Below are 13,096 nucleotides of genomic sequence, written 5' to 3'. Positions count from 1 at the left end.
TGCAGATTGAACAAAGATACACAAATTAATTTCCTTGCTCATTCACTTATAAAGTGTTGTGGACATCGGTTAGATGAAAATATGAATTGGGAGAAAGTGACCAGTGATGATCACCATGTGGTAGTTTTTGTGCTAGTAGAAATGGCAGCATGGAATGGAATCGTGTATTTGTTTTCTAAGTGCCCCTAACTACTACAAACCTTTTTTTTTTTTCTTTTTTTCTTTTTCAAGAAACGCCACTATATTCCAAATGTCAGCACCATTAATGTCTTACTAATGCAAGAGCATAAATCTTATCAATACTTTCACAAATTGCGTCACCTTAAACTTAGCGAACCTGGAAGTTCTGCACCTTCCTAGAACGATTAATCTTTGCTACCGTTTTAGAATGGAGCATTTCACAAAGTCGTCATTATTTGCATTTGATGCTCAAGCAATAAAGAGAGGTTCAAAAGTCTATATTCCCTTTAATAGATGAGTCAGTGTGTTTGTTTCTTTTATTTGGATTTGTCAAATCAGTTACAGAAATAATCAAAATAAGAGTCATTAGAGCAAGCATAGAAAATAACAGCATATTCCATTTAGAATATAGTCCCTGTTGTAAGCTAAAGGACCTATCCTATACTAACAAGAACCCATAAAGTGTTCCTTCTGGAACGAGCAAGTAAGTTGTGGAGCAAAGTCAGATAACGAAATAAAGGATCAAACTTTCCATAAAGGGTAGTTCTGGAGTCTCAGCAGTAGCAACTCATTAAATCGGAGAGAAGGAGAACCACAACAGTAGCTATGTTCAGCGTAAAAACAAAGTCTCCTCACTTGTGTAAGGATAAATCAAGGAAATCAGCAATATCTTATGGCAATTCAGGCTAGTTCAATAAGTGCATGGCAGGGTAGGAGTACATAAAAGGTCTTGGCTCACTAGCTAGGGACATGTACTATATCGAAAAGCCACTAAACCTTTTGTAAAAAAAGGTGACTGTCATAATCATCCAATGTGGAAAGATCTTCCCATGGTCTGTCGTCTTCGTCCTCGATTCCTATGGTTAACGTCCATGTCGGCATAAAATCATTCAGAGGTGGCTACAACGTATTACAACAAGTTACTCTAAAGAAAGTTCTCATGAGAACCTTTTGCAAGCCTACTCTAATAACTGTTTAGTATCCCATCGGGTAATTATAAGCTGCTCTATGGAATGAAACATTCGAATCCTGGTATGTCCTGGTTAGATCACAAACTGTAAGCTACAGCAAGCAATTTCTTTTCATTAATATGCTTGTTGATTATGAATAGGTGGCAAAGAAACTAATCTAAAGACAGTTGTCATATGGTGTGAGGAAAAGAGAAATACATGTTGCTACAAATGGCATATTTCACAGAAAGGTCAGGCTCTACAGTTAAGTTATAATGTTGAATCACTATTCATGAAGGGCATTTATTCTTTTAAAGGAATAGAGAAGGATAAAAGAATAGTGCTGCCAAGAGTTTGAAAAATGATAGAAATTAGAGCTTTCTGCAGAATTTAAGCAGCACTTTCACTTTTGCACATTTAATAAAAGCTCGATTTCTAATGTTTACTTTATTATGCATTTCTATGTTCACATTTAGGTACGTTTCTATATTATGTGGTAAATATTTTGTAAACATTTTCAACTTCCTCACTAACGCTAGTAAAGAGTAAACCATTTTTGACCTAAGGTAGAAGACATGGCGATGAGTATGTCCACCCCCTGCAGCCAGATTCCACTGTCTGCTACATTTGAGAGAGAAGATTAGGCCCTTCTGGGTGCCCCCTCATCCTTCTTGGGATCAACTTGTGTGCACTATGTTCGGATTTAACCCCACTCCCATCATTTTATTCCCAGCCTGAGATATGTTGATCTTCTGTAAAAGGGTGGACTCACCAAAAGTGTCTTGGTTGTAGTAGCCAATCCAGCAATTCGGGTCCACAGACTCCTTGAAAGTTTAGGAAAATAGAGGTAATCCAAGGTAGAATTTGCCATCGCGACGTCTCGACCTATCCTATTAGTTTTATACCTTGACTGCTGTATCCTTGGGAAACGAGGTTGAGAATAGGACTAGGTCAGAATCCAAACCCTGAGCTGGCTGATCTTTGCCGAACTGGCCCCTAAGGTCAAGAACCCTTCTCAATCAACTCTGACCTGGGTGAAGGCCGTTCTTTATCCCCAGAAGCTTCTGGGCTGAGCAGAATAGATCATGTGATGTAGAGGGGAGGAATGCCCTTAGTAATGTACTCAGTAATGTTCATATTTATTTCTTACAGTGGTGTTATGTTTTCTGTGACATTATGTGCATTGGGATTAGGTATGATTGGAGAGAGGTGGTCAAGGGTGAATGTCTAGGTCCATTGAAACCATCCGAGCGTAAGTAGCTTTGCTAGTGATCTTGGTAGAGTGGGTCTGGCCAATTGAAAATTGTCACCCAATTTCAGGTACAACGATTTTGTCGAACAAATGGTATGCCCAATTTAAACAGTGTTGTGAAAGGAATATGTAGACGCTGGTTAGCATCTTATGTAAAGGTATTGTTTAAAAGAGCTAATTGCCCCGACAAAACTTGAACTAGGACCACTCATTCATGATGGCGAAAGCCAATCTGAAACAAACATGAAAGAAAGAATCATTGCCTCTGTGGACAATCCTAGATCCACAAATGCAGCAAGTCAACAGTGTAAACCCTAGGCAACATGTCCATGGGTTGCACCTGGTGCAGTAGTATCCTTACCCATTTTGGCCCACTGGAAGACTAATAGCTTTCAAATCAAACCTTTAAAGTGTGAACTTTGCTGAATGCAGCAAGAAAACAAAAAAAACATATAATAATTTGATTAGAAAGCGTCCCTTAGGAAGAGCAAGACACAAGCCTGCTAACAGAAGTGATACAAAATAATATTTTTCAAGAAAACAAGTAAGGTCCCCTGAAGTCACTGTCTCGGTTAAGGAAGACTCTTTAATGTCCTGTTTAGTGATTTTTCTGCTAAGGTGTTTTTCTGATAGGCTGTGCTCTTTGGTATAACTGACTTGCACACTAGCTTGATAAAAACCAAATTAACTGTTTACGTATAGGAGGTGGTAATTAATGGTCGATAAATGAACACTTAGTAGGATGAAGAAAGAAACTCACTGCTGTGTGAATACAGTGTGTATAGTCCTCATCTTGCCTTAAAGCCTTGCTCCCTTACCACAGAATTCTAGCAGACTTGCATCTGCCTGCCCCTTGCTGCTCCTACTTCTCTTTTTATATGTATCCATGAAGTTTCCTATAATTCGCAAAGGCTCCTGCTGACTAATGCAGAAATACAAATATAAACCGGATTATAAACCTCCTCATGACTGTCACACTTTGGTGGTTTTTAGGTTTTGTTTACCATCACAACATGCCTTCAGCTGAGATTTTTAAGTGAATTGCATTTTCTTTAAGCAAAGCACCACAGCTTCCCTTAAACAGAGTTTTTGACTGATTTATTTATGTGTACATCTTGCCCTGGCTCTTCCTGTATACCTCCGGTATTTGCAAAAACCAGTAATAATTTGCATTATATTTGGTATCCTACACCACACTTGTACCTTTACAAAATGCTTTGAGTAACTTGTTACAATTTATTGGCACACTATTTACAATCTCATTAAGGATGTAACGAAGAGTTGGCTTATCTGGGATTCAAACATCTGGCCTCTAGATGTCAGAGGTGAGTGTTAACTCACTGATCAATCTTGCTTGCTGTTGTACTTTGTGGCTTTGAAGTTGGCCATATAGAGCTGAAACTAGCACTGCTGCCATGATTATCACAAGGACTATGTACGAAACCTCACTCCGTCCCATTCCGGACTGTTGGAATATTCCAGTTTATGGCTCCTACATTATTGTTGATATGCCATCTGTTCGTGAGCTACTCGTTTAGCTCATTTTATTGCAGTTCTTTTTCAAAATTCATTATGTTAACAGATGTGTATGTGAAGAAATTATATTTAATTGTAAAATAACTCAATGTGTTTTTCTTTGTATCACAGCATCAAGTGGTGTCCTTTATGCTAGCAGAAATGGCGATGAAAGTAGAAATTGCTAGATTGGCGTATCAGAGGTCGGCTTGGGAGATTGATGCTGGACGACGGAATACATATTATGCATCTATTGCGAAGGCATATGCTGGAGACATTGCAAATCAGAATGCGGCTGATGCCGTTCAAATTTTTGGCGGCAATGGATTTAACAGTGACTATCCAGTAGAGAAGCTGATGAGGGATGCCAAAATTTACCAGGTAAACACATTGTGCAGTTGTTATGTTAACTAGCTGTCGAATAGCTTGCAGTGACTGCTGATATGGCCCTTTGGATTAGTTTGTCTGCGTCGTCCACTTGGAGTTAGTTTACTGTAGGTCAAAGCATGATGTATGTGGTGTTTGATTGTCCAGAGTAGGGTTTCAATATGATTTCCTATAGCCAGGTCTCTTTCATGTGACCTGCCCGTTATTTGTGCAATATACGGTTTGTGTTTGGCAAAGGGACCCAATACAATGTTTATGACCCTCAGCTCTGTGGCAATTGTGTGAATGAGTGTTGTAGTTACATGAAAGTACTGTTGTGTTTGCTGTCTTATTGAGTGATTTGTTGCCATTTGTGTTGAGGCGTTCATTATTTTTTGGTCAGAAATGTTTAAATTTCCCACTTGCTCATAAGGAAACCGAATCCTTTAGTATTTGCTACAAAACACTGTAATGGCAGTTTTCCCCAGCAGTCAAGATGATGACCTGAGGAGACACTATGCAACATCTTGAAGAGATGGATGTTGCCTACTCCTGCACACCTTCTCCAAATGTATGGGATACATTGGGGCAGCATTCAAAGGTGGTAGCATAAGGACCTTTTCAAACTATTGAAAGTGTGGATTTTAAGTCCTCCGTGTTGGCTGAGATAGGATAGTTTTGAGTAGAGGGTCAGAGTCCCTGTCAATCATGCCTCAAACCATAGCCACAGTGGCACACTGCAAATATCAACGCGGGAGTTGAAATAGAAGGGGTATGCTTCCCGTCACAGACTGCTCAGTCCTTCTTAAGTCTAAAGCTTACTTCATATCTCAGATATCCCCGACTGGGCAAAGTAAGGGAGTCTGTAGCCTCCTATCCTACTGATGTTCCTTCTCAGAAATTCTCAATTTTACTTTTGTGGTAGGGAATGAGATTTCGAGTAAGAGGACACTAGCATTTTCACAATAAGCAAGCAATATTAGAGTGAAGAAGACTGTACATGCTTCTGTTGTCTTACCAGAACGTCAGCTGATCACGGAATAGATTAAAAGTATTTTTTTTCTCTCATTTTGGGAGCCACATTTCCGAAAGACTTAAATTGGGGCCTTGCAACTAAATGCTTCTAATTGTTCAAGAGATGGCAGGTTTGGCAACTACTTACAAAACCCACTTAACACACTAACACACCTTCCAACTCCTAAATTTCTTATCCTTCTGAAAGGCCTTTGAAATGATGGTAGCCAAATAATTCCTGCCAAAGGTCAATTTTCCCTGAACCCTTCAAACAAATGGACTCTCCATGCTGCACACCAATGTTAATAGTCCTAACTCCTCCTCCCTAGCCCACTACACACAATCAAGTCAAAAGAAAGAAACCTGGGAGTCATTTTGGATGCGAAGTATACCACCCTTCAGTCACAGATGTGACCTGTAGTAAGGGTCTCATTTGAAAAAAAATAAATTACTCCAAAAAAACTACAAAAAAAAAAAACCTTCCCTTACATCACACTAGAAAACCATGACATGGTGGGAGACCTACTGGTTAGTTCCAAATTAGACTATGGAAACCCCTTTCTCCTGATATACTAGATGAAGACACTATATGCAGCTCAAAATGCAGCTGGGCGCTTTATGCAAAGATTAAAAATCTATAGAAGCCAATCTAAAAACCTCCTGGGGCTTCTAACAGGAAAAAAATGCATTTGAAGTGATGACCTACATGTGTGTCGACACTGATTAACAGGATTGATGCACAAGATCTGGACTGTCTAAGTCTTTGTAGGACTTTCTGGGTCATTGTAAGACTAAGTCAAGGGCTCGAGAAAAGATTTCTGGTTAAAACCTCATGGGTTTATTAAAAAATATGATATTTACAGAAAGCAAAAAGTAAGTAGTCAATTCAGAGTTTGCATTACACAAAATATTCAAAGTATAATTCTGCTACAAGACTAAGATAATGCTGGTTTTTGAAGTAAACCCAAGGAAAGCCTAAAAACAAATCGGTAAACAGACTGGGCATGTCTGTTCAGGTGGAAAGACAAGGAAAGATTGTAGGTATAAGTCCGCAAACAGAGTCAGAGTCTTCCTTCTAAGGAATTCCAGAAAGAACTCCCAATTTTCCAAAGTAATGCAGCATTTGTAGTGCTTCAGGGTGCTAAAGCCACACACGTTTTATGGGATGAAATGACATAACTGGGTTGAATTGGCAACGTTGCAAACACATAGACCAATCAATATTGTGGTGAACAAGATACTTCTAGAAATACCTACTTATTGTATTTCATTGGTTAGGCTATGAATAACTAATTAAGGAAGCAAATTGATATTTTATGTATTCAGGGTTGTTCAACGAATGTATAACATACACAGAACGTTGGCAGGAAACATAGGGAAGTTACAAAATAAACACCCTGTGCATTGCTTCCTTGAGAGAGCACAAATATTACATTGCAGACATCACAGATCTGGCTTCTTTTTCAATTCTCGTGAAACAGATAATCACACAAGCGAAGAGAGAGAGACTCACTCTCTTTAAATAACCGTGCACTATTCTGCAAGTATGAATAGCTGTCCCTGTAAGATGACTGTGGCCTAATCATACTAACTGAAACACGTTTAAATGAAGCATTATTTCTAATTAGTAAAATCTTTGTGGAAGACTGTGCTCTCAAACACCCTCCAGATCATGACAAAAATGCAAGCTTTCTGCCTGCTGTGCACTTAAGACGAAAATCTCCTAGTGACACCAAGTACAGGAAACAGGCAGAGGCAATAAAGTTTGTAGTGGTAACACACCGCCTCTGGAACAACATTCCCTTGAATGTTCTTCAGCGGCAGACTTAAACTGCACCTTTTCAGTTACTTGCATACCCTTGCTCCTTCCCTCACAGCCTGAGCACGGGAACTTTGATTGCGATCCCTCCCCCACAGCCTTCTGCTAGGCTACACTGAGCACATCACTTAGCCTCCCACAAGCCTTGAATATAACTGCTGCATTGCAAAGTCGCATTCACCTTGCTACTGATATAATTGCAACACTGATTTCCTGATGCTTCCCCCTAGGTCTGGACCTGTTGTTATAGCCACAACACCCCAACCATTGAAGGTGACTTTTTGAAGAAGCAATTAGGTTGTGCAGAGTGCTATATAAGCATAATGTCTCTGCCTCCTGTTGGATTTATACTATTAATCTGGTTCTCTCATAATTTGCATTAGGTTTTGACTATGGGGACGGGGATAAATACTAGCTCTCTGAAGTTTATATTACATTTGGATACAAACTTCACCTTTCATCCATTGTGTCTACATTGGTTCAAATGGGAAGTAGTGTTGCTGCATTGATAAGCGGAGACAAACACAAATTTCCCAATCAAAATAGTACCCATAGTGAAACAAGAAGACTGAGGGAGTCTCAAGTGAGGGGCATAGAGCAGGAGTAACCTTTCTTGCTATCTGCATTTTTCAGACAGCAGCAGTGGTGAACAAGTCGTTAGAATTACTTAAGAGGCTTTACCATTTCCAATGCACATATATGGATGATTATCTCTATAAAATTTGCCACACCTTCTGTGATTATTTCTCTTGAGTAAGGGGATAAGCGTAATCCTCCAGTATTGAATCTTGCACAGATTCACATGCTTGATTCTTTGCCTTCGTCATGGTGGGAGTCCCACCGTATTTACAACAAGCAGTACTATGTAAGTTCTTTAACAGAGTAGAGAAAGTAATTGACATTGTTAACTAATTCGCATGGTTTTAATAGACCTAACCCCTGAACCACTCTACCATGCAGAGCTACCGTAACTCAGAGTTCGAGGCATATGAGCTGCAGATTATACACTGTGCACAGATCGCCATCTGGTGTTGGGCCCAGATGTTTGCAGTTTGTTTTTCCTCTTGGAAAGTCTTTGGAAGTCACGAGGTCGGTGACTCCTTTGGTTCGTATTGAGCATGGGCTTCGGCTCCATCCTCGGATTGTTTTTTTTCCGCCATCGGGCTCGGATGTAATACTTCGCGCTCCGGTTCCGAACTTTTCCAGTTCAGCGATCGACGCAAAATCCTCGCTCATCGAGATCCTTCAGATAATAAATCCTCTTAATCACCTTCTCTTCGGCACTTCTTCGATTCCGGTCGTCGACGGCGGCCTTCGGGCCTGCTCCGGTCTCGGCTAATGGAAAGAACTCCCTTCAAGAAGTGCCCTCGATGTGGGTCCAAATTCCCCCACACCGATCTTCATGAGGTGTGCAACCTCTGCCTCTCACCTGAACACGAGGCCCGAGACTGTCCCGCCTGCAAGTCTTATCAAAATAAAAAGACTATTCGAGATCGAAGGGCCAGACGCAACATGGCGCACTCCTCGACCTCCGCTCCAGTCGACATCTTCGGGGACGACGTCGCAGCTCCGGGACAGCAGAACATCGAAGAAGAGGACGACGACCTCGTCAGTGCTTCCGAGGCCGACGACTCCGATGTGGAGGACATCACCCCGTCGCAGAGGTTCGTGAGTACTATACCCCCTCCCACACCCACGCCCAAAAAGGCTTCGGTCACGCCTTCGCGCCTAGGCAAGACCAAGGATACTGCTTCTCACACCCCACCTTCGGGCCCGGTAAAGAAGCCTGTTAAGCCTTCCGGCAGCTCGGGCTCGAGCCAGCCTACCAGCGGCACCGAAAGACACCCTTCGGCACCGAAGAAAAAATCGGCCTCCACCTCCACACCGAGCCCAGCACCAAAGCCCTCGGTGTCGAAACCTGCCCTCCCGGTGCCGACCAAACATCACAAGGCCCTCAGCACCGACACTCCTGTGCCGAAGCCTCTTTCAACACCGAACAAAAAATCGGTGGTCCCGAAGAAGCACGGCTTAGACAAACCTAAAAAGCCATCGGCCCCGAAAAACTCGGCGCCGACCGAACCACTAGTGTCGCAAGAACTTTTCACACCGGATCCTCTGCAAAAGACACTTACCAAGGATCCAAAAACTGGACATTTGACACTGTCTTAAAAAAAGAGACACCTCCACCTCCAAAGAGGAAGGACACTGCTACCTCCCCCTTCAGAATGCCTTCCCCACCTCCTCCACCCTCCCCACCTCCACCTTCTCCACCCCTGCCTCATCGCTCTCCAACCTTGTCTCCAGTCCAAGACGATCTAGGGGACCCTTACTATGATCCAGCAGATGTGCCACAAGACCCCACCCCTACTGGATCTCCAGACCCATGGAACGACTATAATAATCCGGACATCCCAGATGTCCCACAGGATGACCTTTACCCATCTAGGCCATCCCCACCAGAAGATTTGTTAGGCTTTCACCACCTACTACAGAGGGCGGCACATTACCATGGGGTGGAGTTGCATACTGACCCAGTGGAGGAAGATTTTCTCCTAGACACCTTCGATAATGCACATAGGTCTACTGCCATTCTACCTATGTTAAAGGGATTAATCAAACATGCACCGGAGGTTTTTAAAGACCCAGTCAGGGCCAGGGTCCTAAAACCCGTATAGAGAAAAAATACAAAGCCGCCCCCACAGATCCTTCATACATTAAAGGCCCTGCACCATTGGATTCCTTAGTGGTATCTACAGCTAGGAAGCTTTCAAATTCTCAGGCGTCGGGCGAAGCACCACCACCTGACGCGTCCAAGCTCCTAGACGCGTCAGGGAAGCGCACTGCGTCACAAGCCGCCAATATATGGCGTATCGCCAACACGCAAGCGCTATTGGCCAGATACGACAGGGCGCATTATGATGAGTTAGAGACCATCATGCACCATTTCCCTGAAAAATACAGAAATAGGGCTAATGAATTGATCCAAGAGGGAAAAACAATAACGAATACCTCTATACGATGTGCCCTAGATGCGGCAGATACAGCCTCCAGGGCCATAAACACCAGTGTCCTTCTCCGTCGCGATGCCTGGCTCAGAGTTTCAGGTTTTAAACCTGAGGTACAAGCCTCCATATTGAACCACCCATTCAACCAACATCATCTATTTGGCCCAAAAGTTGATGAAGCCCTCCAAGATGAAGAAAGATACTGATACGGCGAAATCCATGGGAGCCCTACAGTCACACACTCCTAGACGCTCTTTTCGCCGCTCTTCCTTTCGGGGCACGGGTAGAGGTTACTCCTCGGATAGTGCATCCACGTCCTACAAATCCCCTCCTCAATCTACCTTCACAAAGGGTTATCAAAGAGGCGGATACAGAGGTAATAATAATAAAGGCATAGGCAAGATAAATACCGCCCGCTCTGCCACACCGCCTACCCAATTACTCCCCCCCCCCCCCCCCCCCCCGCTCCCTCCAGACCATTCCACTCCGGTCGGTGGCAGAATACAACATTTCCTTCACATCTGGGAGACAATCACCTCAGACAGATGGGTGACCCAAATTATTCATTCAGGGTATTGCCTAGAATTAACATCTACCCCCCCCAAACATTCCACCCAGTCTCAAGAACATGCCACGTTACTAAAACAGGAGGTAGTCTCCCTCCTGCAAAAAACAAGCCATAGAGCAGGTTGCCATCAATCAACAAAATTTAGGCGTCTACTCCCTGTACTTTCTGATTCCAAAGAGAGACGAGACTCTACGACCTATCCTAGATCTCGGGCCTCTAAATACTTACATACATTCAGACCATTTTCACATGGTAACCCTTCAACAGGTTCTTCCACTCCTCTCCCAGAACGACTATCTCACCACTCTGGACTTGAAAGACGCATACTTTCACATTCCAATACACCATGCTCACAGAAAGTACCTCAGATTTGTAGTGGATGGGCAACACTACCAGTTCAAGGTGCTCCCGTTCGGGGTAACAGCACCAAGGGTATTCACCAAGTGCCTAGCAGTACTGGCGGCACATCTCCGAAGACAGCACATTCACGTCTTCCCATATTTGGACGACTGGCTAATAAAAGCCACGTCCTACGAACAATGTGTGCAACACACCGCCGCTACAATCCAACTACTTCACCAGCTAGGTTTCACGGTGAACCACCAAAAGTCCCACCTGGTACCATCACACACAAAACAATACCTCGGTGCCACCATAGACACCTCAAAAGCCATAGCCTATCCCAATCCTGCCAGGATCGCAAATATACAGGCTCTGCGTCAAAAATTCATATGTCAGGTGGCGACGGATTCACTGGGCTGGAAGGGTAAGCTTACCCTTGCCACCCCTCTGTTTGACTCCGATATTCTGGGAAAGCTTTGGCATACAAAAGGGTTTGAGAAATGGGACCTGATCGGCATATCTAGGGTTGGAGACCTTTTGGTTAAGGGTAGGGTGAAGTCATTCGAGGAGCTGCAGAAGGAATATGAGCTAGGGAGCACGGAGTTCTTCCGATACGCTCAAGTGTGCCACGCCTTGCGGTCAGTCCTTGTAGAGGGGGAGAAGGTGCCTGAGTCCTCTCCGTTAGAGGACCGGATCCTGGATGGCCATATGCCAGAGAGTACAATCTCGCTCATTTATAAGAAACTAATTAATGTTCGGGCGGATCTTCTTCTAGGGTTGCGCGATCAATGGACCAGGGATGGCCTCGAACTAGATGATGAGGATTGGCAGTATGCAGTTTCTTCTCCCAAAGAGGTCGCGATCCCCGCGCGCCTGCGGCTGGTGCAGCTTAAAATACTCCATAGGGTCTACGTGACGGGGCCCAGGCTGGTCCATATGGGTTTCTCTGAGGAGGGCTTATGTAAGAGAGGCTGTGGTATGGTGGGCACCTTCCTACATATTTGGGAATGCGGTGCGATTCTGGAGTTTTGGAAGCGAATCCACGATGTGATGGGGGAGGTTACAGGCATCGTCATGCAGCCGGAGGCGCGGTGTTGTCTCCTGAATGTTTGGGGTCCTACTGACCACGACGCGGCACAGACTCAGTGGGTGACCCTAGGGAACATGGTAGCCAAGCGCGACATCGCTCGCCTGTGGGGCTCTACTAGGCCTCCTACATTGACAGCGTGGATGGAAAATATGGATTGGAGCATGTTTAGGGAGAAGACAGTGTATTGTGCTCGAGGGCGCCCTCGGAAATGAAACTCTGTATGGGCGCGATGGAACCAGTACAGAGGGGGCATATGCCTGCCCCCAGACCCGGACCCGCCTGAGGAGCAGCTTTCCCCTTAGCTTTCTTTCCGGCTTTGTACTCCTTGCTGGTATGTGTTTGTCTTCTTGAGTCTCTGACTTCCCCTCCTTTCCCTTACTATAGACCTGTGTCTGATGGACGAAATGGGGCTCGCTCCCCCTGATGGGAACCCTTTTTGTGCTTTCAGTACTTATCGCCTTGCTTGTGTTTAGGTTTGGGTTTGTGTTTATTTAAAACAGAACCTTTGATTCTCCTGTCAGTGAAATGTGGACGCTCACATGTGTTGTGTTTCTAAAGCTGCCGTACCTCTGGGTTGTCGGCTGAATAGCTGTGTCACTGATTTAAAAGAATAAAGGTTTTTGAAAAAAAAAAAATTCATATGTCCACACTCTCTCCCAGCAAGGGTGTTTATGCAACTGATAGGGATGATGGCCTCTTGCATCTTCATAGTGCCCCATGCAAGACTCCAGATGCGTCCACTCCAAGAGTGTTTAGCGCGCCAGTGGAACCAGGCCCAGGGGCAACTGACAGATCTGGTGTTGGTAGACGGTCGCACCCATCGCTCTCTGCAGTGGTGGAACACCACAAACCTTTCCAAAGGTCGACCGTTCCTGGACCCGGTCCCACAAATAATCCTAACAGACGCATCGCTCTCCGGCTGGGGAGCTCATCTGTTACATCTCACAGTACAGGGCACATGGATGCCGCAACAGAAGTTACTCCACATCAACCAT

At 44.1% G+C, this 13,096-nt stretch overlaps 1 protein-coding gene across 1 annotated transcript in view; it reads left to right on the top strand.

The window, feature by feature from the left end:
* Nucleotides 1–13,096, top strand: part of ACADM (acyl-CoA dehydrogenase medium chain) — a 450,379-nt gene that overhangs the window by 363,121 nt on the left and 74,162 nt on the right. Inside the window, exon 11 of the mRNA XM_085602258.1 lies at nt 4,030–4,278. Within this exon, the coding sequence (XP_085458384.1) occupies nt 4,030–4,278 (249 nt within the window). The remainder of the gene's footprint in view (nt 1–4,029; nt 4,279–13,096) is intronic.

Source organism: Triturus cristatus, chromosome 4_2 (genome assembly GCF_964204655.1).
Source record: "Triturus cristatus chromosome 4_2, aTriCri1.1, whole genome shotgun sequence".
Taxonomy (NCBI): Eukaryota; Metazoa; Chordata; class Amphibia; order Caudata; family Salamandridae; genus Triturus; species Triturus cristatus.
This window is presented reverse-complemented; position numbering and strand designations above follow the sequence as displayed.